At 42.3% G+C, this 25,923-nt stretch overlaps 1 protein-coding gene across 2 annotated transcripts in view; it reads left to right on the plus strand.

Moving 5' to 3' along the window:
• The first annotated feature begins 832 nt into the window (after nt 1–832).
• The window catches only part of LOC126921063 (bone morphogenetic protein 1), a 54,661-nt gene continuing 29,570 nt past the window's right edge, over nt 833–25,923 (plus strand). The window contains exon 1 of one of the 2 annotated variants that reach the window (XM_050732263.1): nt 833–944. Coding sequence is in view for 1 of the 2 variants with exons in the window: in XM_050732262.1 (XP_050588219.1) it covers nt 7,036–7,231 (196 nt within the window). In the remaining variant the exon portion in view is untranslated. Of the gene's footprint in view, nt 945–6,105; nt 7,232–25,923 lie in introns of those variants that run through there. The other variant, XM_050732262.1, reaches the window with a different exon arrangement.

Consider the following 25,923-nt stretch of genomic DNA (forward strand, 5'->3'; position numbering starts at 1 on the left):
ATTAACTTTAGTAACTTTGGTAATAATAAAGATTGAAATTCTAATAAACTTTGATAAGTGTAAAAACTGAAACTCTAATATGAAAGTTTAAAATCTAAAAATTAAGAATCTAAAGTAATAGATTTCCGATAAATAAACTTCCGATAAAATAGTAATAGATTTCCGATATTATAACTGATATTATATTGGCTCTCTTTTTTATGATTTTAACATGGTTCCATCTACAATAATTTATATGCGCTCGAGAATTTAAAAAGTCGAGAATAAAAATGTTATAAATTGTAGAGGGCGTAAGAAACATTCTACTTTTTTCGAAGTCGGTATTTCAGAACGTGAGATAAGAATGGAGGTTCAATTTAATGTCATACCTATCCTTCGTCAATAATTCGGTTATGAATGAATGAGATTGTATGACTGCAAATTTAAGAGTACAAATAGATTCTAATCTCAAATAGGGAAAATGTAATTACAAATGGACATAAAAAGATAGAAAAGTCAATCACTTCATGTCATGTAATAAATTGTAGAGGGCGTAATAAAACCTCTGAATGGTCGGTATTACAGAATATTTGACGCCACAAATATAGCAGTCGGTGGTGGCGCGATATGCCGTAAAATTCCAGCATTGACCAGTAATGCCAGGTTCATTCTTTTCGCGTTTATCGACCGAGTTAAATATGTGTACTTCCTATATTCGCCGTAACAAATCGCAGAGGGCGTAAGGAAGATGATCATTATCGTGGTCGGTAATTTCGAAACGTGAGACTCAGAGTCCCATATAATATCAGATCTATCCTGTATTTAGTCAATGAAAATGTAACGGAAAAAAGTAACGAACGTTAGTGTCTATCTAAAAAAACGCGTTCGTCTCATTGATCACGCTATTATTAATGCTATACTTCAACGAAGATCAGTTATAAAACGAATTCGAAAATGCATCTTAGGTGAGTACACATTTAAAATTCATATTTATTCTTCACTTTTCTACACCGAAATGGCATCGAAGATGAAAGTAGTCACGATAATTCACAGATAGAAATACCAGTACTTTCGTTATGACCTTGTTTCGAGCACACGTAGTTCGCGAAACGCAGCACAAGCATTCTTTGTACCCAAGGAATTAAAGCTGTACAAAGCTATTTATCGTTCGTCCGACGAGCAATGAGTTAGTCAATGAATAGGGCCATATATGCAACACGCTCGATGCTCTCCCCCTTTTTGCGCGCAGAGCATAGTACTTCTGCGAAATCAGACAAGGTGCGTCTGCGGGTAAAATTTCAACGTAAAAAAGTTAGCCTTCTGTTTTGTTATTTTTTTGGGGGGAGTTCAGTATCGTTTACGCAGCTGTATGTAAAGGCTCGTTGTAACGAACGGCTAAAAACAATCGTTCCAATATCGAGTTGCACGAAATCGAATGTACAAGGTGTCCCAAAATGAAGTGCGTAACTTACCAACTAAGTTATAATATCAATTGGAATTACAGATATATTTTATCATTCGCGATTCTAGGACGTCGCACGTACGTAAAAAGGTATACATATATTTTTATTTAAAAAATGAAGAAAAAATGTGATCATGGTTTAACGGTCTTAGCTTTTTTTTCTTTTCTTTTTTTGCTATTTTAACCTCCTGAATACTAAAACACTTTGCTGCAAAATTTAATTCCTTCATTTTCGCGATCATTAAAAGTTTGAAAAGTCCTTCCTTTATTCCGAACGATCGTAGAAGAAGCAGTCATTCGCGATACACGATTCCATCGAAGCACATCGTTACGCTGGCTCCACGTTCCATTACCAGAAAATATTCAACCGGAATGATCGATCTGAATATCCCCTCGTAAGTTCGCGAAGCTACCGGTAATACCGACGGTATACTTCCGCCTCGCTGGTAAGATAATCTGCTTCCAGTGTCAGTGTTCTTCAACCTCGTTTTCAATTCGAAAATCACCGAAAACTATCGCGATCTATATTCTATTTTCCACGGCTCATCGATAAATAACGAGAAACCCAATGAATCGTTTTTCCTTTTAAAATTCAGTGAAATGTTCGATACATCGTCGATGTAGTTTCCTATTTCTGTCGATTAAAAATTGAAGAACACTGTCGTACGAGAAAGGTCCTCGTGTAGTATCTCGTCGCGGCAGACGTCGCGTTTCGAATATTAAGCTTATCTCGAACGACGATATCGTTAGGCCTCAGAAACGATGTTTAGTCCCGTTCGAGATTCCCCTGCCTCTCGCCCCTCGATTCTTTCTTCTTCCGCGATATCGGCGAAACGAGACTGTCTAACGAGAGACGCAGTCTGGAGAGATGAAAGCTTCGACGCGCATCTAATCGGCTTCATTATGCGCGCAGTAAAGAGCGCATATTAACGCTGATTAATTGCTCGTTGGCAGCTTGTTTAAACGAGCTCGCGCGCTGCTTTTTCGTCCTCCGTATCGGAGAAGGTTTCTCGCTTCTTTTCTCGTTGCCTCTGCCGAATGGCGCCCCTTTTCTTTCACCGTTTCTACCTTTTCCTCCGTTTCTCTTCGGCCACCGTAGGCAACTTCGCCCCGCTACGACGTGTCGTTAAACCGCGAATGAATTAAAATCACAATGGAACAATTTCCCCGTAAGACTTCGCTGGCGAGTGTATTTGCCCGGCGAGCGATTCACCGGCTACCACCGGTTTCTAAATGAAGCGATCGTTCTACAGCCGAGCAGAGAGAAAAAGTGTTCAACAGCGGTATATTTATTTTTATAATTTCTTCCCTTTTGAAATTTCTTACGTTTTATGTATATGTGTGATTTTCATATATCATAGCATGATATCATTCATGAATATTTGAAGACCAGCGAAAAAGTAGAACAAGTGCACAGTCTTTCTAATAACGAGATAAGTACAGGAAACGATACGTACAGTTCGTAAGTAGGTTTCATAGGTAGGCTTTATGACTACGCGTAGCCAAGTATTTTAACGTTCAAAGGCATACAGGTTTCTCTATCAATCTTTCCAACTTTGTCCGTAATCCTTTTAAATCAGAAATCTTGTCGCTGTTTTTCCTCTGTGTCTCGTTTAATTCGCTGACTAAAGTTCTATCATCGCTAACGAACACTGATAATCGTTAGTTCAGTGGAGCGGAAAGCCTATTACCAAAATCTAATCCCGTTTAACTAAGATCAATTCAAGCACCATCTAAAACTAAAACTATTGCGAACAAAAACATGCTCCCATCAAAGATAAATAATTTTGTCGAAGTAACAGAAGCAATTACGTATTCTCGCTGAATTAACGATTCAATTATCAATTCTCCGGCTCCTAACCAAACTATCAGCCAAACAGCCATTAAACGACCAACTTCCACGTAAGAACCAATCGACCGGATGCGCTTATGGCTAATTTACTGCTGGAATTACACCGAAAACGCGTCGCTCGAGCAGCGATGCTCGGATCCCTATCTTCTAAGGTGTGGGAAAAAACCTTCTCGGGTTCGATTTCGACGAATTTCTCCGTTGGCGCGCGAAAAATTCTTACGCGATTCTCGGTAGCTGAACCAAGCGACAAAGAACGACACACGGGTGGAGAAGCGGGTCTAAGCGGGTTGGACTTAAACTCTACGATTTTAATTAATGTCGCTTGCTCGGCGACGATCCACTTTACAGCGGCGCCCCTCTATCGTAAACGCGAGATCTTTCAATCGCGTGGAAAGTTTCCACGTTAATTATTTCACCATCGAACACGGTGGCGCAGCGGCATACCGAACTGGTAGAGGTGGTGGACTTTCGAGTTTTCCATGTTATGCAACGAAGCGCAGGAATATTAGACAGCGAACGCGAAACGAAACGAAGTGAAGAAAAGCACGCGCGAGCGGAAAAGTTTCGGATCTGGTTCGCAAGGGGATATCGCTTCCGACTGCTCGAATTTTCGGAAAGTCTGCAACCACCGACAAAAAGGTCGTCGTTTCGTTCAACCGAAACGTCCTGCAGGAATAAATTTAAACGGTTCCGCTTTAATTGCACCGCCGTTTCCGTTTCTCCTTTCGTTTCTTCGCGAACGGGCTGGAAATCTACCGAAACCGAGCGAACAGAAGAACAAGGGTGTTTAACGTATTTCACGCTAATCGTAGCAAACTTTCCACTCGTACAGAGTATCGTTACGTAAGAGATATTCCGTTGTGGATTGCCACCGCTTTTTCGTTCCACTGCGATTCGATATGATTCGCAGATTCGATATTTCGAGATTCTGTGTGGGATAATTTACCAGCGATTAATCGTTGAACGTGTGCGTTTTTGTCTTTGATGGATACATCGACGCATCGTACATGACGGATGACATAATTGAAGAAAAAACTGTTGTTACGCGGAGAATTTCAACCGTAGGAAGTCGAGCGTGCGATATGAAGCGATGAAATTTTTATCGAGCATCGCCGAAGCTTCTACAAAGGCTTCCACGATTACTGTACCGCTGAATATATTATTAGCTTTATATGTAACGTTTCACGTGCAGCTGTGGCCACGAACACCTAACTTATTGCTCCTAATATTCCTTCCCCTAATGATTTTAATTAAACGCCACTCGTGAATCTAACGGTCCGTTTAAATCGCACGAGTCAACCGTTTTCCGCTGATTCTCAATCACAATGATATCATACGCGAAGAAAAGAGTTCTATCGTAATATGGAATATAGAAATTTTTGATTTATCTCGATATCTCGTATTTTTCTCTATACCCACCTTGACGATATTCTTAAAGATTTGAATAATTTCCTAATCCTTCTCGATGTCGATCTCGCTTTCTGCAAGTGTCGTGATACCTACGAACGGATTTGTACGAAACTAAAGCTAAAGCTACGGGTTAGTATCACATTCAAAGTATCAGAATGATCGCAGGACTTTGACTAGTATCTCAGGCTGATCTCTGATTCGTCGCCGTACTGTCGTCAGTCCTGTTTCGTTCATTCGTGCGTGATGTTAACAGAGAATTCGGTTTTTCCCTCGTACCTTCAGAGATTATTCTCGTGGAGGGTTTCTGTGCAGCGTCGACATGCACTTACCCTCGGATAGACAGGCAGGGTTCCTAAAGGGTGATCCCATGACAGTAATCCGATACTTGACCGATACAGGTCGTTGCGTGGGATATGAAACACGTGTTTCCGTGGGCGACAGGCCCCGCCACTTTTGGAATATTTATCAATATGTGTGGCCGAAAGCGACGCCCCAGCACCGCCACCGTTCTTCTAGAAATAGCGCCTTTTAAGTAGCCTCGCGCCACTGCTATACACAAGCGGTACCGTTAATTTTTAAATGCAACGGGCGATAGTTTGCCAGAGACACGTTCCACCGTGTAATTCGGCGGTTGTGCGATCTTTTAGCGAACGAAAACGCGTCAAAAATCGTCGCGGTGACGGTGTATGTAAATTCGTGACGAGGATCGTCATGGACGTTCGATGAATTATAGATGGGATTCGCTATGCTACGAATATTCCAGGTATTTGATTCGTATTTGTTTGGATTAATGCTGATTGCCCAACCAACGAAAAATATACGTTTCGAGATTCCCTTGGATTCTTCTGTTATTTTTATTGTCGCACAAACATCGACACGTTCAGTGAGAAATCGTTACACGTATCGAGCACGAGGAGCAAACTGAATGACAACGTCGATACGTACATCGATACAATTCTTTTTTTTATCTTTCAATAATCTCATGCGTATTCTGATCATTTTTCGAGAATCGACAAGCGAAAGAGTATTTTCAATCTTTCTCGATATAGAATCGAAGGGATCGTTCGCGATCTTTCTGCAAATTTTTACGCGTTAAAGTGTACCAGGCCTATTCGTTTTTCGAAAGCGCAGCAATAAATGCTGACATTTCCTTCAGGGATACATTTATTAAATCCGGAAATAGATAATTATTTCTCTATTTTCCTTAATTATGCGTATCTAAGATATATTTGAAATTAGTAAGATAAATATGGTTACAAGATATTTGCTCGCGCGTGGTCGTCGTATCTTTATCGAACGACGGACGATCAAACGCGACGAGAATCGACGGGAATCTGTACGAGCGAGCGGTACAAGTGTTTTTTGGAGGGCCGAGGATTCTTTAGGGTTCGCTGGTGGCCGAACGACGGAAGCTCGGTCAGTGTCTCGGCCACCCTCGTGCCGTGCAGGTTTGCGAGGGAGGAGACTGCTTGTTCCCGGCATCCCCTCTAGATATACATACATATCCCCCTCCTTCTCTATCCCTCTCTCGACTTAATGCCAGTACGAGCGCGCGCTTTCGAACGACGCGTCGTGTCGGCCGCGAGGGACGATCAGTCTGTTCTCCACGTTCTCCACGCAAGGACGATCGCCGCTGGCAATCCGTCCCTCTAATCTGTGACACGAACTTTGACCCGCGCTCCCGCTCGCCTTCCTCGCGATCGTCTCTTATCGCTTCGTTTGCCCGATGACGTACGCTCGTCATGTTCCTCGATCGGCGTCCGACCGAACTCTTCAGTAACGATTACGTTTTCGTCGCGTGAACGCGCGTATCACTCGTTTGCTTCGTCTTCCTTCTACCTTCTGTGACCGCGTATCGGCCGAATCGTCGATTTTACCGTTTTTCATCGCGTCTCGTCTCACGTGTCTTCTCCGGTTTGCTCGTGCTTCGTTGTGCATCTGCGACAAAGGGTAGTTCTTTCCTCGCTTTTGGTCTTCACGTCATTCCGATAGATCCTCTTTGTTTTGTTTTTTTTTTTCTCCCTTTTTGGTCGGCTGACCGAGGCGAGGACAAGGACGACGTATCGATCGCATCCATCGAGCGTGACTGAGTTCGGACATGTGATCGGTGGCATCCCACTCGAGAAAATTTCTCCCGCGTTTCGAGTGGTGGTCTCGAGTCGTCGGTGGAGGACGAGGACGTCGAAAGGTGGAAACGAGAAGAGGGTGAAAGAGAAGTAGTGGCAAATGCGTTGGTGTAGGCGGTAGTACGACTGGTCTTTTATGGCCTAGCTGGGTACATAGAGGGAAGAAGGCACTCGTGTCGTTTGGACCCGATATCGACGATATCGAGATGAGATTGCTGCCGTTGCTTTCCATCCTCTGTTTGGCGAGTCGATGCGCCGATTGCCGGGCGGTCGACGCCGATCCCGGGGAGAACGAGAACACCGTCGGAAGGCACAGGCATAAATTCACCGTGGAAGAGCTGTTGAATACCAAGTTCCCTCGTGGCATCAGCGACGACGTCGATGTGGACATCTGTAAGGCGGGTAAGCGAAGAAAAGATATCTCGCGGATAGCTGCGAACATCAGGAACATGGCGTGTCGCGGTGTTTCTTTCTATATATAGAAAATATAGATTAGGAACGAAAGATTTCGCGGAGCGGAAAATATTTAGAACGATTCCGATCGCTGCAACGAGATTCTCTTCCTACCAAAGGAAAACTGAAAATATTTCGCGTATAAATGACTATTATTTACAATTAATGAAATATATAAATCGTAAATAAAAAATTTAATGGAAATGTCACTACTTCGAATATGGAATCCCCCCGGCTATTGACCGAGAGAAATTGTGCAATTAATGTACTTCTAATTACATGCTCGATAAACGTTTAGATTCAATTAAGCACGAGTGTTTCGGTGCTATGTAAATGCAATTATATAAAACATACATCTTCGATTCGCTATGAAAATGATAAAAATGTGTACGTTATCAGCACGGTGGTATAGATAGGAAAGAAATTTTCCTCTTTTTCCGCTAATTTCGTAATACGTGTTGCGAAATAGTTAACTGTAGAAGATATAATTACGAAGAAGCATCGTTACGCTTGATACGGAATCCGTATGGTATTGCAACATATCGGCGATCACAAGCAAGCGCATTGCTCGAATATTCTCTGTGTATCTTTGCTAGAAATTGGTCGTGATGTTTTCATTATTATAAAAAGATCTGTGCAAATTGTACGAACATTTAAATCTTCGGATCGTTCAAAAACGCTAAATAACTCGTAACACGACGTAAGTGGTGAGAGCACAGCTGAGCGTTAAAACTATCCACCTCTAAGTACGAATATCGAATGAAGGAATATTCTTGTGTGTGAAGCAAATAATCGTCGAAAGGTTATTACTCGGAGGTCTACGTAAAACGTTGGAATCAAGAACGCGCATCCATTCGAAAAGTCTCGATCGTTTCTTGGTCCTTCGCAGCCATAACGTCGGCAGTTCGATCGGGTTTGGCCAACTGAATCAAAGCCAAGCTACCGTTTATATTGTCGCGCATAGATCCCATTTCCCCGGCGTGTCATAAAGCTTGTGGGCAAGATCGAGCGAAAATCGAACGAGAGACGATCCTTTGAGTCTCGAGACATAAATCGAGGCTTATGCTTTCCGAATTAACGAAGCGAAGCCACAGAGACGCGAGGACAGGGCGAGATTGCTCGAAGGAGCGGCAACATAATACGAAAAGAGGCAGTAACCCTTACCGAAGAACCTGGTCCGATAATCTTTCTTTCTCTCAGGGTCTAGCATACTCATTGTAATAGCTAAGACGAGCATTCGACACTCGAAGGGTCCAGGATCGTTGGATAGGGACTGCCGCAAGGAGCCTTTTATATTTCTCGAGTGATCGTCCTGGACCTGCCTCTAGAAAGAACCGCGTATACACACGAGATCTCTAAAACTGGCATGGCCATGAACGACAATGAAAACCGACGCGATGATCCTTTGGAAAAAAGAGAGAAGGCCGAGGACAAATAGAACGTACAACAGAGAGCTCCGTCCACCGTTTCGCTCGGTATCTAATCTCTGTTTACGAAGAAGAACGAGAAGCAGAGGATGATGCTACTATACTGGCATTATCGTATTGTCAGCCGTGCTTGTTGAACGTTCGGTTATCGTTACGTCGATGACCAACGCTTGTATTTTCGTGAGGCCATCGGCATAACTCGATATCGAATTACAATTTGTTTTATGAATAATTACGCTCACCAATAACGCGCTTCTGTTTGAGCTCTTAATGGTGGCGCGTTATTGGTGTTGTTCTTTCTCTTCTTTTTTCCACATCAAATTGGATTACACGCTCTCGCGACGCTTTTTTCAATTTAATAGGAAGTTTTAGTAATTCTTAATCGAGTTTGTAAGCGATATGCAAGCGAAGTTTCGAGTTTTACAAGCAGCTTGATCGATACCCGTTGACAGCAACTCGATTTTCTTTTCCCTGTTCTTCGCTTTGGAAAATTTCTTCCCCGGAAAGAGCTCCTCCGAGTGTGCAAGAAGCGTTCCCTTCTATCGGAAACTTTCCAAGTTTTCTTCGAAAGCATCTCTTTTTTTCTTTTTCTTCGACCCCTCTTTGTCGGACCGTTTAACTAAAACCGGTTTACGAGCGTTTAACGATTAATCCAAATAAACCGCGAGGCGAAACCGGCGAATAACGCGAATCGGTATCGCGTCGAGCCAAAGTAAACACCGACAAACATCGTACGAGGTCGATTCGGCGGGAAAAACGCGACGGAGACTTGGACTTTCAAACTATGTACCGCAAAAACACGGCAACTTCGATCGAAGTGAAACGAAGTTTGTTGCAGCTACCCGGTATCTTACCGAGAAAACATTAATTTTCCAGTTTTCTCGCTTCCGTTGCTTCCGACGGAACCACAAATATTATATAACCGATCGATGTACGACTTCATCGGTGTACGAGACGTTAAGGATGAAAAGGGCGATGGGAAAAGGTTGATAATAAAGTACTGTGTACGAATCGTCATCGATTATAATCGTTCGAGCTATTGCTAATTGCGGCTCGACAACGAACAAACGGTCCGATTCGTTTTTATCGTTTGCAAATTTGCCCGACGAACCCGCGAAAGAGATATGGAAGAATAAGGGCGGACAGAAAGGGCGAAGGGGGCGAGGTTCGGCTTTGAATTATCCTCTTTCACGGAGAAGTTTCAGCAATTAAGATTAAGATCAAAAGCCAACCGGGTAATGTCTCGAATACCTACCGCCGATGGCACTCTGTTCCGAACAACAACTTGTTATGTCTAGCTTACACTTACCTTTCTTAAGCGTCACTGGCAAACGGCCTTTCGATTCGATTCTACGGATTCCCACGGAAAAGGGAGGAAAATGCGTCGCTCGTTCCGACGAGTAACAAGACTTTTCGCTTCCGTCGTGGTTCACGGCTTGATTGTTTGCTCGAGTGGCCGCCGATGGTTTATAGGCTCCATGTAATTTTCTCTTCGTGTACACGCGTAGGATTTCATTTACCCAATTTATTTACTTGCCCGTTGTAATATTAGGATATCGGTCGTCTTGCTAATTGTATATGTTTGATTTCAAAGAAACCTCGTCGATCTATCAGCTGTAGCCAACAATGTGTTAACTTCACGAGAATAGAGATTTTGCTAAAGACTGGTTGAAAACGAGAGAGCGACAGAGAGTCGATGATTTTCCTTTATTACTGTGCGTTACGTTACAACGTGGTATAATCTTATCATAAACCGTCTAGAAGATTTTCTCTTTCTTTAAAAAATTTCTCTCGCCCGCTATTAACTCCTCGACGCTCGGTCGTGTACATGATTTTTAAAGTTCTTTGTACGCATAACGCTTAACCGTTAAGATATACTTTTTCGTTCCGCTTCTCTTATTCGCTTTTTCACGCTGCTTACGATTGAATAGTCGAGACGTTGAATAAGTAATAAGCGTCGACGATTGATTAAACGTTTGCCGAAGAAACCGTGGACAATATAGGAAATTATAACGTGCACGTTAGGACGATAGTGCCCATTGATTTTCAAGAGTGTAATCAGCCATAAGTTGAACGTACTTAATGTAAATAAGAACAACGATAATACTGAAAGCCGCGCGGCAGAAGATAGAAGCGAACTTATTAAGTCGGCAACTGCGAGAACTTACTAATAAATATTCCGTGAGTGAAACAATTTATCCTCGTCTGATTTGAATAAAAAACGACGTGGCTCGCTGTTGAACAGCTCCAGTAATAGAACGTTCATTCAGTGGCACGTTTTATCTCCTACCCATATTGATTTTCTGACACAGAAAAAAATTTTGTTTAGCCGCCACAATACGCGGTAATGATAAAGATGTCGTAATATGCGATTTTGTGCAACGCCAAATTAATCTTTCATCTGCCGCGTATGTACTCCAATAAAAATAAAGATACTCGTTGTATTACAAATTGCCACTTGTAAGCTAGTTGTCGCGGCATATCGAAAGATTTTCATTTTTCGATACAATCTGTTACCTCTGTGTTATCGTAGCAACGCGATATTCATTGGGTTAGAAGATCGTATCAATTCGCCAAGGAACGCATTGTACTAATTCAAATTTAAATATCCGCCCGCTCATTACTTACTTCGTACCTGGTTCTTAAAATGCGATTTTTCCCATTTTATACGATTTATCTTATTAAAAAAAAAAAAAAAAAAAAGGTTGACGATCGATCAACTCTTACTTCGCTAAATTAAATTCTTTATGTTAGCAAGTTTCATCAGTATGATTCTCAGCCATTCGAACGTTCCTTACAGTTACCCAATTATCGATGTAATAAAAACGTGTGTATCAAGATAGATAGATTTCGCGCGAAAATGAACGAAGATCTAGAAATTTAGGCGCGTGTTTGCGAAGATGACCTATCCGCCGTAGGATTTTTCACCGGTGCGGTGAATTTTTTCTTCTCGTCAAACTGCACGGGCCATTATGGAGGCAATTATCGGCGCGACTGACTTTTTCCTATCTCGGCTCGGTGGAACTTCCATGAAATTACCAGCCCGACGAGAAATGGAAGATTTTATTTCCCCATATCGATCTCCGCTAAGGTTTTTCCAACTCCGCTTCCTTGCGTCCATGAAGCTTTCTTCGTCGTTTCTTTTCATTTTCTCCCGTTGCTTCCTCGCAACTGATTCAAGACAATAGGATTAAGAGAGAAGAAATAAAATACCCGATGTTTGCGTCAAAGAAGAAAAAGAAACACATCCTAGAAAGCGTCGACTTCGAAGATTCTTATTAACAAAGAAGTTTCCACACGAAAGGATTTACACGCGTTACGATACTAATGGGCGTTTTGCATATATGGAGGAATAATTGGGAACGATAAATCCCGCCTATTCCCAGAGAAATTTCGTGTAAATCTTCGATTCTTTGGAAAATTGCACCGATATATCGTGTCGGATACGATCAGAATAATTGTTACTGTTTAATACACCTAACTGAAGAAGGTGCGTGTTAGCGGAACGTAATTGTAGAGCGATGATCAATTAAAACAGCCGCTCTAAATCATATCCACGCTACTGTTAATTAGCCAGGAAATTTTCTGCAGTTTTTCCTCTCACGTTGCTTTACAATTAAAATCTTCGTCGGCCGCTTGCGTAGCGCGCTTATTACGAAATATACACCGTGACTCTTAAGAGGTGCACGTGAGCTCATTGCCCGGAAAAAAACACTTATGCAAACGACAGGGAAACACTTTCTGTTAGCTTGGTGCTTGTTCCAAAACGTAGAAATAAAACTTTCCAAATGGCGATATTTAAGTCGGGCAATTATAGCTGTAGATACTTGAAACAAAACAACAATAAACTCTGTAACATGTTACTTTTTACGCCTGGAGAAAGAGAGAAAGAGGGATATCAGAAAAATTGGAAAGAGAGAGGAGGAAAAGTATCGGGAAGATGCGAGCCACGGGCACGAAATGTTCCATGGAGCGTAGTTGACGTAGGCGGGTCTAGCCGCAATTGGGACATGAAAAGCAGGTTCGTCGAGCGTGCATCGGTCGCGTGCAGCGAGATGCATTATAGCGCACGCGAGCTCCACGATACTCGAGCGGTCAGTCTTTTCATCGGGCCGAGTCTAAAGCACGCAGAACGGTACCTCGTGCTTTTTGCTCGTTAGCTCGGGACGATCTTCGTCGTGACCGCGCGCTGGATCTTACGTGAACGAGGATTTTCCAGATCGATCTTGCCTTCTTTACCTTCTATTCGTTCTCTTTCCTTTCTTTTCTTTGTTTCTTTTTCTTTTCTTTTTTTTTTTTTATTTCTACGTTTCTTTCCACGTTTGGCGATCCCCTCTTGACCACCGTGATCGTCGATAAGAGCGTGAAAAAGGGGAAACGAAGGAGGAGGCAAAGTTTAAAAAGTTCCCTCCAGCAGAGCGCGAAACTCGATGCGCGAATGCACCCGATACGAGATGTATAAATATCGATTTTATAGAATCCGCACGCGTATGGGGAGGACCGCGGCTTCTCGTTGGCCACGGCGGAAAAGGTAGAATCGAAAGGTGTACTTCGAAGGTTTCGCGTGTTTCAGAGGATTTCACGGTACGTCGGTCTATCAGCTGTTTATTGTGGATTACACGCGATTGCGACGTGGTTTTAGCAGCCACCGACGCTTTGCTTCCGCGCGAAAATTGATCTATCGTCGATAGCGCGTGGAAAGCGCGCGAATACGTCTCACGAATGCTTACGCGTTTACCTATATCCTTTGGAATATATTCTGGTCCTGTAAATAGGTAAGGTAAGATAGAGTTGTTCGAACCAAGCAGAGTAATTTGTTAACAGCGTTGACGAATTCTTCGAAAAGTTCGTGCCGCTTCTATCGTAAACTACCATGGAATAATGAAATGTTACGAGAAATCTCTGGCTGGATATCAGAGTGTATTATATACAAGTGGGAGAAAGTTAAAATTCGTTAACAAAACACTCGCGTGATTTCCAATCCGTCAAAGATATTACGGTCAGATGTTAACGTTATTCTTTTCGATGTCGCGTAAAATACTACCCGTTAATTCTAACGAAGCACGAGGCAGCGAGTCCTCTCTGATTTTTACACGAGTCTCGTTTCTTCTCGGTGAAAAGAATTCCTCCTTCAGGGGGAAGGTTTTCAACGGAGCCGAGTCGGTTATGACGGTCATTACGCGATGAATTTTAATGCATTTTAGCATTCTCGACATTTCCTATGGCAGCTTGAAAGTTCCGCGAACTGCCCCTAACGGATGGACGTACGTACGTACGTACTCTCTTTCTTTTTTTTTCTCCCTCTCTCTCTCTCTCTTTCCTCCACTCTCGTTTCCTCTTCTCGCGTCCCATTCAACGTTCTCACTTTGTTTTTCGTTAAACTTTTATCTCCACGAAACATGCGGTCAGGTTTTCCGAGTTTCCCACTCTTTTCCATTTGCCCGGCGTTTCACTCTTACACCCCCGTTGCATTGTTTTCTCGTATATCGACTGGCTAGTGCATAATTCGTAGGCACTTCGGCGTGTAAAAAATCAAGGAAAGTATTTTCGTTTCTACGCTATTGGATTTTTTAAAGGGATTCGACGTTCGAATAAATTTTGTATATTCCATGGAGACCTTTCAACTCCTCTCTGCTTTTAAGTAATTTTTATTAAAAATGCTTCATACTTTTGCTACCTACGAGTAATTCCAGTCAGAGACAATGTAAAAATTTAATTTTCTCTGTCTCGTTTTTAACTCCAGAGAATGTTAACGTTACGAAAGTTTCCTTCTAAGTGATGTATAACGGAGTAAGAAAGGGGCAGCATGAAAATAAAGAGGCAAAAGATGTTAAATATATTTATGGACATTTCTGACTTTAATTTCGACCGTTAACGATTATTCGTTACGACTTAAATATTTCTCGGAATCGTTGAAATTCGTTATTTTTCTCAACATCTCACGAGCATAAACATTCTACGCGAGAATGCTAACTATTCTATTGTAACAAATTCGCTGAGAATTTTAGGACGTTTAAAACTTTGAACACGTGGATGAATCATAAGATTATTCGAGTGGCGCACATTCCATCCAATTCTTGAACAGTCGGATAGCTGGAATAATTTTCTATCGTGTCGCTATATGTTCTAACGTTTCGGGTCTATCTGAGGAACGACAGCAACGGAAGAAACGGAGTAGCATTCCAATATGCATTGTCGACTTGATCGAAAATGGACACGAAATAAACGTAGCAAGAGAACAGGACGATCCTCGTTATTCTCGCGAAAAATGTTTCAAACTGCTGATGATAATTGCACGATATCGATATAAATATTTAAAGAATATCGGACCGCGTATATACGCGAACGCTATAATAAATTACTATGGTGCGCCAATACTTTTTCGAGTCGCTACGTATCCTTTTAATTTCTTAACATTTTATTCCTTTGGAACGTCTTTGTCTTCATTTTGTAACGTCTATTATAACGTCTACTTTATTGTGCCGTAACTCTGTGCGAGACAGTTTGGTCGAAGAATTCGAACAAGGTAAACGCCGATAAATCAGTCGTCGAAAATCAGAGCTCACTTCTCGATCGTAATTGAGAGTTCGCGTGGAGTTGGCTGCGATTCCCTGAGGAACTTGTCCATGAAATCAATGAAGCCCGATTCAGCTTCACTTTCAAAGAGCTGGAAGTTACACTTGGTCCCCTAAAGAGGAACCATAGAAGACCGCTTTTCATTCGGTCGTCGGAATATGATCCCGCTAAATTCTTATCATCTTATTCCGTTACGTTGCAACTTTCTCAATTACTCTTCTTCTCTTCGCCCTTGTCGCTGGCCAACTTCTCCCACGAATCCAAACACGGTATATCGTTTCGGTAATACGTTATATTTAACCGCGTATTTATATACACAGGGTGTCCCGTAATATGCAGCATCCAATTTCAAGAATTAAACCTCTCGGTAGCCAAACTGATCGACTCTATCTTTTATCAAATTAACGAAAGGATGTTCGGAAACTTTCTTGAACCTGCGTATCTTCAAATACGTCGCGATGGTTCGAGCATCTCGTGTAAAAGCAATCGGGGAAAAATGATGTTGAGATTATTAGATGTATAAAGAGAGGAAACGCGTGGATAAAGTGTAAGGTACAAAATATATATATTTAATAGAGAAGTGTAATAATAAGTATACAATTTGAGCTGGTCCAAATCCGCACGCTAGCAGTGGTACCTTATAACTGAAAAACCCCAAAGCCAACGTCGCCTGTCTATTGTTTATGGTCTGCCTTCGTGCCAGTCTTTTGTCTATATGCTGTCGATGGCTTCAGCGCTTGAGAAAACTAAAAAGACCAGACGTAGAGTTTTCGTAGAAGCGGTGACCACTTCAACAAATGACAGGACACGATGCTCGTTTCTCGTAAATATTCGTACGAATATTTTTCATTGTCATCGATTCCTAAAACCAGTGCCATATAATATTACAGAGCACCCTGTACGTGCATATAACGCGTGGAGTCGGTGTTACAAATCTAGAGCTCGTTTGTCACCGAGCATAATTTATCCAGCCAGCGTAACCCAACGTTATAAAGTTAAATCTCATCAGGGAGCAATCCCTTAGGATCGTCCATTTGGCAATTAACTGACTTTGTCTAACGGTGTTCTAAATACCGAATTCGAGCGGTAGATAGCTGAGACGACCTCATCGAGACAACGTCCAGGTAGCACCAAGCTGTTCGCATATTGTACATAGTAACGTGGCGTGGTCCCGCGCACGACCTTAATCCTCCGAGGGGCGAACGAGTCCCACCGGGCTGAATGGTGCACATCGATATAATACAGATGTAATATCACACCTCTCGTAGTAGTTACGTGTCGCCCAGTATTCCGATACGTCCGCGCAATCACGCGGTTACGCGCTGGGAACACGCCTTTGCTCCGGAAATAGATATTCCTTCGGAGCAACTCCGCCAGGAATTCCAAGCATCACGTGAGAACGCCTCGAGTTCGTTCGCGGAACGGGGTGACCGCTCTTCGAATCGAACATCGTATGTCTCGATTTACACTGGTGATGGTGTACGCCGCAACGTTTCATTGGTATTTAGGAGAGTTGGGCAAATGCGATGGCCTCTTCGAGACATTGCACATTTCGCGAAAATGTTGGGCGATGGGATCGTATCTATAAAATGGCATCGTATTTGTAAGCTCGTCTTACGGCGTTATCGAGTTAAAGAATTTTATTGTCTTTCTAATATTATTTCCGATAGCTTATGTTCTCGATATAAGATTTACAGAGGTTCGTGGTGGTGAAATTTACTCACGCTATTTCGTAGCAGTGTTATGTTTGATTAAATCCTATTACGCGTTGTAATACAGCGCATTCGTACATTCCGCGTGATATCGCGGAATATATGGAATGCCATTTATAAAGCGACCGCAAAGGAACATGACTTTATTGGATATTAGAATTTTCTTTGTACTTCTTGCAGGAAATTTGATTCGTCGTGCCGCGTAAGGAGAAAACATACCGGGTGATCCTCTCCGACGATAGATCTTATTGTAATTATTCTAATCCTAGAAAGCGTAAAAAAAGGCGCTCGGTGATCAAACTAAGAAACTCTTTCTGCAATTGAAAATATAATTTCGTCCGGTGCACGATAACTATCTCTGTTTGCACGAAGAAACTGTATCGGCGCGAGCGTTCCTTTAAAATCGTTTCTCGATAATATTGTAGAGGGGGTCTTTTTTCCTCGCGTAATTGCATTAACGAAAGGTCCCGGACTAAAATCGCGGGGAGAAGCGAACAAACGAACATGCACGCGCGAGAGCACACAATGGAGCAACGTTTAAACGAATAATTTATTGAAATTCACCGGAAGGAAACGCTCTCCCCTGTACTTCCACTTTTCCCTCCTTCCCCTGTTTGTTTTCGATGTACATATCTTTTAATGAAGTCTGTTAAACAAGCGACGGGGAACGAGCGCATCGATGGAAAAAGCAGATCAAACGTTCGTGCGGCGTATACGCCACGAACGAAACGGGATAACGAGATATAGAGAGAAATAACAACGAGGACGATTCTCTCGTGACACGATGTGGCGTTTACCGCTAACGAGCGCGCTAATTGGCATAAACGAAGCCGCGCCCGCGGGAGTGTAATCAAGTAATTCGATTAACGCTGTCGTCTAGTTCCTGAATGTTTTTCTCTCGTGTAACTTCGCGATTTATAAACCACCCACGCGTACACTCGTCGATATGATTTTCAATAACAATGCTTATTCCATCCGCCCAATTATCCGATGATAGTCGTGTTTCGCGACAGTGTCAACGAAATTCTGCAGAGTTTCGTGTAACGCGCGTGATAGGTATATTCGTAGAAATTTTCCGTGATAAATGTTCGATGATGCTTTCGTGAATCATCGTATATACGATTTACTATATCGAGATATTAATTACACGAAATTAAACGAATCTTGAAACGAATCTCTTCTTCCGCGGACATTATATTCTTCAACGACTGGGATTCACCCTTGACACGCGACAACTCAAATTACCTTCCGCCGCTTTAATTCCGAGGAGACGCAACACACGCGTCCCTCGCCCCGATTTTCGTTTCTTTTTTTGTGCTTTCCTTTCCATCGTTCCGCCGCGTTCTTCTCCTGTCTACCACTCGTTACCATTTTTCTTTCCTTCGCGCTTCCTCTTCTCTTCTCTTTAACCCTTCAACGTCTTGTTATAATGAGATATACACTTGTGCACTGGCTGTCGTTGACAATAGTAACAGAATGTCGAGGGTTTGCTACGACGCTAAGGTCAGTTGTTGTAGAGTTTCTTAACAACATAATTAAGTGAGGAGAAAATTAATGAACTTGAGAGTCTGCGCCAGGGAATTATTATTTTTGACAGTTTCAAACAAAATCCATCGATCTCGTAGTGAGCTGCGCGCTCGGACGTAAAACTGCGATTAATTAATTATTTCGGTCGATGAAAATTTCCAGTTATGTTTTGAAATTTCCAGCCTGTAACGTTCTCGAGCATATTTTACGAAGTATTTTGCCAGGGAAAAAATACCAAGAGATTAAATTGCGTCGATTCAATTAGCCCCGGTTAATGATATTTAAATAAATCGATAAAAAAAATATTTCGAGGGGAAACGCCCAGCTTTGAGCATCGCGCGAAAAATTGCTACTGATTATTACCATTTTACGAGATATGAAATTACTAGCAGATAGTTAATATAAAATCGGTCAATAATTTTTTGAAAGGTTTTAGAACGAGTAAGCTAAGTATCGAAATTAGATCCATTTCATGCCATTAATGGAAGCAAGTTCAAAGCGACTAAAGTGGCTCGAAAAGTGTTGGGCATGAAAAGTGAGGGGTCTATCGATTCGTCTGGTACTAATTTCGTAGCAAAAAAAAAAAAGAAGAGGATCGAAAGACGATAGCGTCTAACGCACGCGTCGAAACAGCTGGAATATTTAAGTACAAGATATCTTATTATCCAATCTATACGTAGACACAACGATGTAAAATTCCTATCCAAGATGTTGCATTATCATATTTTCAAATTAAAGTCAAATAAAAGTTTCCACATGATAAAACAAACCTTCGCTAAAGCAACAAATATCTTGCGACGTCTATATACATTTTCAGATTGATTTTAAAAATCGGTATAATGTTAGTTGTACTGTATCTCGTAATGATACTAATGAAATTTCAAAACAATTTATATAACACGTACGTATATGTACATCATATCCAATATACGCATCAAAGTTTTCTATGGTAAACGTCGAAATACTTTCGCGAGCCACGGTATATCTCTTCGATAAACGATAATACTTAGCCTAGGAAGCGGGCAGAGGTCAAGTAACAAATTGATTCGTTGGTGGAATGGTAACAGAAGCAAAATCGCTTGGAAATCCAGTAACCTACAATAACGCATCGAGAAACGGCCCCTTCCCTCTAATCCCTTGCCCCGGTAGAAAGGCATTATACGAAGTAAACAGAAATTAAGGGTTGGTCCGACCCTCATCGGCGATCTCTGCGGATGGCATTCTCCCCGTACTGCACTTGGCAGCTGTCCAGTCATTTCTCTTTCTTCCTCTCTTCTCCTTCACTTTCCAACGATTTTTCTCCACCGGTGACCAGTCAGTTTTTGCGCCGCTGTTTCCGTCGCCGTTGAAATAATCCAGCCGCAAATACCGCTTTAATTATTCCATTCTACTTAACAGCACTGCCCACGATCGCGTTCGGTCCCTTTCCGGTTGCGCGATAACCGTTTTCCTCCTCATTTCGCCGAGCAGTTGGCCAGCTTGTCTGCCCTCCGCGTACACGACTATTTCCTTTTTGCGCGTGTTTCTTTCTTACGTCTGTGTTTTCTTTCTTACATTTTTACCCCCTTCTACTCTAACCCTTATGCAAGCAACAGAAATGTTATTAAATGCCCGAAGAAAAATCATTTGCGACTCGATACAAGACGCTTCGCGTTTCTACGTGTAAGTAAAACTTACGCCGTAAGCTCTTTTAAACGAATTCTCGCGGGAGAAAAGAATTCCGTGTTATCGAACGCGGCCGATCTTCAAGATGTTTTTAGTCTCGCGCATATGTAGCACGAGCGGGAAGAAGAGATAGCTACGTAGATGGTTTAATTACGGGGAAATTAAGGCCATCCTTGACGAAGATTTTTGCATATTTTCCTTGGTCTACTTCTTGTTTGCATTTTTTGCAATTTTTATCTCTAAAAGATACGCTATTTCATGGATGATTTTATTCAGCAGGAAAAGTTTTAGCTTTTAACGTTATGAAATTCGCGTTATTAAAATAGGAATTGCGTGAATTATTATTTCGAGGAAGACGTCGCCGCGTTACGATAAAGGGATATCGTTCATGGTTTTAAGTTATACCTGGTACGCGTTTCACGAGAAAGTTACCCCTTCCGTGAAACGTACTTTACGACGAGATCAAAGAAAATTTAATTCACTCTCACTTCATTAACGTCCCGCGAAAGTGTAGCTCCAATTCTTTTTTTCGTTCTCGATATGAAATTAGGTGCGCCTTTCTACGCGTGCCGCTGCTTCCTGCGTCCTAATAGTTCACAATTAACGCATAATTACGCTAATCGAGCTCTATGCGACTTCTTTGTTAAACTATTATATGCGTTTCTCTACAGATTTCCTACTTCAAAAATTTCCTTCACGTTGCCACGATAGAAAATTCCCACTTCTTTTTCCGAATCGACCGAATTAACTAAAAACAGTTTATAAGTAAAACGTTGCGTTAACGAAACGTTGGTCTTGAAACCGTTCGGTTAAGCGATCCTAAGAAGTAGAAAGGGATAAACGCGGATATTCATTTTTCAGTGAAATTCGGTGGTCTCATATAATATAAATACGCGGCCAAGTAGCGGCTAGCGCTATTTTTCACCGAAGAAAACGAGCACAAGCCATATTGTAGTTCAGGTAATAGCATAGTATAGCGGCCCATCAATCTCCGTAACAATTTATTGCGAGAATTTTTCTCCGTATCGAACGCGAAGAATACCGCGAGGTATCCCGGTGATCATCGGTTTAACAGGCATCGGTTGACACGAGGTAAAAACGAATCCTCGAGCATTCGATTCTTTTGCGACTTTGCCGCCAACAAATTGCCCGGTGTGTCGCGCAGTTGACAATAGACGCGTATCATTGACGGACACGCGCCAAAGTAATTGAAAACCTTTGAAAGCAAATTGTGAGCGAAACGGATAAATGGATTCGACGATGCAGAATGATTTGTCGTTGCTAGTATCTGCTTTAACACTGTCGATTTAGCGAGCAAACGATAATAAAAGGATAGAGAAACAGCACGGTACTAGTTGCGGTGGTTACGTATACCGCGAGTTTTATCGGATAAGTTCATAGCATTTTTAACATTATGAGATCACATTTTATTTGCAGTTGTTCGTAATTGTTTATAGTTGCGGAATATTCGAATATCAGGATGTTTTGACGATAGCACGGTCGAATTTCTACCTGCAAAGTATATGCTTGGTACCATTCTACTTGCTTGGTACATTCTACGCAAAGATTCTGCCAAGATCGATCGTTCGACGCGAATCGAACGTCCCCAAAGTTCCGAGCTAAACCAAGTTCCGCGACCCGCTCACGTACTTACACGCATACGTCAAGGGGTGCCATAAACTCGGATTTCCACGTGCATTATGCGCGGCTAACAAGCAACCGTGTCGTTTGTTCAAATTTCAGCAGCGGAAGCAGCACGCCGGAACGTCGAAATAATTCTCGCTAGGTTGTGCAGCGCGAATCGCCGTCGTATCCAAGAACGTCCGAACGTTACTCGGTAACGTGACCGTGTCTCCGCTTTGTTCGCCGGGAAAAGAGCAAGGAAGAACGTTGGCAAGAGAGAAACAGAGGGTGAGAGAGATGCGAGAGAAGAAGGTGAGGGGGTGCAAGAGGACCGACAGTCAACCTCGTTTCATTTAGTCTTGTCCTCGGCCCGTTTCCTTCGCGTACGGGTTTTGTTCTCCCCGACTTTTCTATCCCACCACTGTCCACGTCCCTCTTCCATCCTCGTCTTGCAACCGTTATCCCCGGCCTGTTTCCGGCTTGAACGCCCACATCGCCCACTATGTGGGTCAGAGACACCGCGTATACTATGGTAACTGTAGCAACGTGTCGGTCGTCCGTGTGCACCGCCTACGATCGAGCAGGTTCAAAATTTCACTTGGAATTCCGCGGTGGAATGTGCCAACCGTGAACGCATATGAATCGAGAACGACCACGACGCGATGTCGCGAGCAAACATCCGATCCGATTCTGTTTACCGTACCGTGACGACCAAGTTTCTTCGCGTTTTATCTTCGACACAAATAAGCGGATAATTTGCCCGTCTAAACGACCGGAAAATTTTTATCAATTTTACGTTTTACGTTTGCACGGTAATAACGTGCGGACACATGATTCGACGGTAGAATTAACGCGCTTCTGTTTCTAACGGAGCGGCAAAAACGACAGGTTTTTGGGAAAAGCGTGTGGTATAAAGAAGAAAAATGTTTGTTGGCTTCTTTTGACGAAGAATTACGCCCTTTTATACTGGCCGTGTTAAAAACTAGAATTTCGTAATGCACGCTGATTAAAAAAGTTGCAAATGAATCGTTACGTTAACGCTACGTTGACCACGATGGATTAAAGTTGGCGATTATCAGCCTGCAATAAATTAGTTTGCGAAAACAGGTCCTTCGTTTTTCGAAATATTAAACGTTAATTGTATCGGGCTTAACTAATGAAACTTAAAACTTCCGAGTCGCTCGATTAAGGATAATATTATCATTCAAAGAAAATTTTCCAACAACAAAGTTCGATATTGAGATAAAAGTTTAGATCAGAAATATCGGCGGATTAATTTTGAGGTGGATTTAAGCGAAAGTTAAACTTCTTTCAAATATATATAAACTTTAGAAACTTTTCAATCGTTCGGACACAATCGAGACTTTAGAAATTGGTAACTTCCGAATTGTTATCCGTTCAGTTCTGCCCTGTGGATGGGTAGTCTTACGACGAATCTAAAAAGCATTTCTCGAACGTTGTTTCTTTTCGACGCATTTCAATTTCGTATTATCCAAAGTTCATCCCAGCTTTGCCGCGTTAAAGTGGAACTGAAAAGATAACCACGTAGAAAGTTTCCCAGTGTGATATCGGAAAAGGAAAACAAAAAAATTGAAAAAAACGCGTGTAATTTTTTCGATATTTGGCTCTTTATGTTATTTCAATCCTCCGTCCATTTCTGAAAGTAACGAATGTGATTTTCGAAGTAATTTTTCATAAATCTCCTGCTTTTCTCCATCGATATGTAAAAAGAAAAAGGTAGAAAATCCGTTTTGTAATAGATTGTATGGAAAATGACGCGACAAAGAATCGCACGAAGAGTCTGAAGATGGAAACGAAAAGAGAAAGAAAAATATTCGGTCGGTGTCAGAGGTCATCAGACGTTCCTTTTTACTCGGGTCTTCCTTTTCCGCGAGTCGACTCTCATCCCAGGTGAGAAGTCAACCTAATCCTGAGGGATAAGTTTTCATCACGTCCGGCTAGCTTCTGCGTAGCAGCGCGCTTCCTGACTTTGATTCTGCAGAATGCTCGTCTTCCACGTTCGACCGAAATGACCATCAACCACTTTTCCACTCAAATTCGAAATAATATCCATACGGAATTTCTATAAATTCTGTTCGTTTCTTTTAATTTATTATTCAATGAACGATCAACGTCGTACACTGCCCTGCTTAGTTAAAATGTCCTATCTATCTCCTTTTATCTCTCGCGATACGTTGAAGTATTCAATGTTCTAGCGGTTCTGACCAAGTCGTCCAGCGAAGTAGTTTACCCAACAGGAAAGTCACCGCAAACGTCCGACGCGATCTACCAAGCAGCAGCAAAATCGTGCGAGCGAACAAAGCCCTAATTATTTCGAGCAGCGTGCGAGTATGAACGCAGAATAAAGAACGGAATACAATTAAAGGTTGATTCGATCGCGAGAGCGTAAAACGAAGATCGTTGTGCTCGTCGAAGGGGCCAGAGATGCATTATTCAACGTCAATCTCATATTCCGCGAGACACGAAAACAGATTCACGGCCAGAGAGCAAAACTCTTGACTCGGATGACGGTACAGGCGAAAACTTCTTTGTCAGTTCGCGGCGAATAAATAGGAAGAAACGTAGGTTTGCCATTTCCTTTGTATAGGGTGCAGCCAAAGGTAAAGCCATACGGATCGCCATGAGCGTGTCACGGGTTGATAGGCTATCTGTTGGCTGGTTGATCGGAGGATAGAGGGAAAGGCGGATGTGCCGCCCTTCCAAGTTGCATCGGCTTCGATTGATCCTCGGACATATGCTCTTTGGGCGATATCCGGTATAGCGAAGCGCACCGTATCCGCTCGAAAAAGGAACAGGAAAAGTGTTTCCATCTTCGGTGTCGTTTTCATTCGGTTGGATGATCTGCGAGATGGAATAAAGCAAGAGCGTGGATGGGAACAAAGGTGTTGCCTGTACGTTTACGATGGTTCTCGATGCGAAGAATACTCGTAAGAAGATCATGCGAATGTGTATAGAATGTTTAGGACTGTGTGTTTAGAGAGTTTATAGAGGATTCTTTTTCGCATTGTATTGCATGGTCCGTTTTCTTGCGCACGTGCAATAACTTCAAACGGTCGAAAAAAATTCGCAAGATCTCTCCGTGTACTAAGGAAGTATCAAGTGTGAGAAGTTTTCATCTGGAGTTACAGGCAAACAATCGGCATATAAAGACGTCGCGCTTGCATTTGCTCGTCGATTCGGAGGAGCATTTCGCTCTTAGATCAAGTGCGGAAAGAAAAGATCCAAAAAATGGCAAAAAGCTGTGGCGCGCAAAGAGGCAAAAGCAAAGGAAAGAAGAGGAAGGGGAAAATAAAGGGAAGAAAATAGAGAAAGAGATCTCCGTATGGACGCAAGTTGCACTGGATCGTTCGACGGGAGAACGAAGTGGACAAGAGGGAGAAAAAAAGGGACGGAAAGTTGACGTCAGTAGCATACGCAAGCGTTTAATCCGACGCGATAGAGGTTCGCTGCGATGCGAGAGGCTTCTCCATTCGAATCAATACGACACACGTACACCGGGCTTCTATATCTGTATGAAACGCGGCACGACGCATTATCGTCGAATCCCAGCTACGAAAAGTTGTCGATGATCCGTGCCCCTTTTCCTCTGCCTGTCTCTCGTGTACAAGAAACGTACACGATTTCATCGCTGAAAATCCGAGACATCGCTCCGAAAGCGACGTCCAGAGACGCGGGCTACTTGCTATTCGTTCGATTCAGAGCGAACTAACGAGAGATTACATGGATGGGCTATAGACGTGGACAGCCGAATAATACAGATAATCTTCAGATTTTTTCACAGTTTAATAGATTGCAACTTCTACTTTTAATTTTTGAAATTATACATTTCGATGTTAGAATCCATTTGAATAATTTTCCTTTAGATTCTGATTCGGATACGCGGGTTTTATTACGTGCAAAAGCAGATACGAGATATGTTTTCTATATAATAACAAAGAGAATGGAAACGCAAATCGAATAATGATAAAAAATGGCGAGTATTATATTAATTAGATGATGCTACGTTACTTCCTGGCCGAGGACCGAAATACACTTGAAATTTATTTTAGTAGAGCTGAAAGTTTCCCGTGGAATGCCGTCATAACTCATC

This window comes from Bombus affinis, chromosome 10 (assembly GCF_024516045.1).
Source record: "Bombus affinis isolate iyBomAffi1 chromosome 10, iyBomAffi1.2, whole genome shotgun sequence".
In the NCBI taxonomy this organism is placed as follows: Eukaryota; Metazoa; Arthropoda; class Insecta; order Hymenoptera; family Apidae; genus Bombus; species Bombus affinis.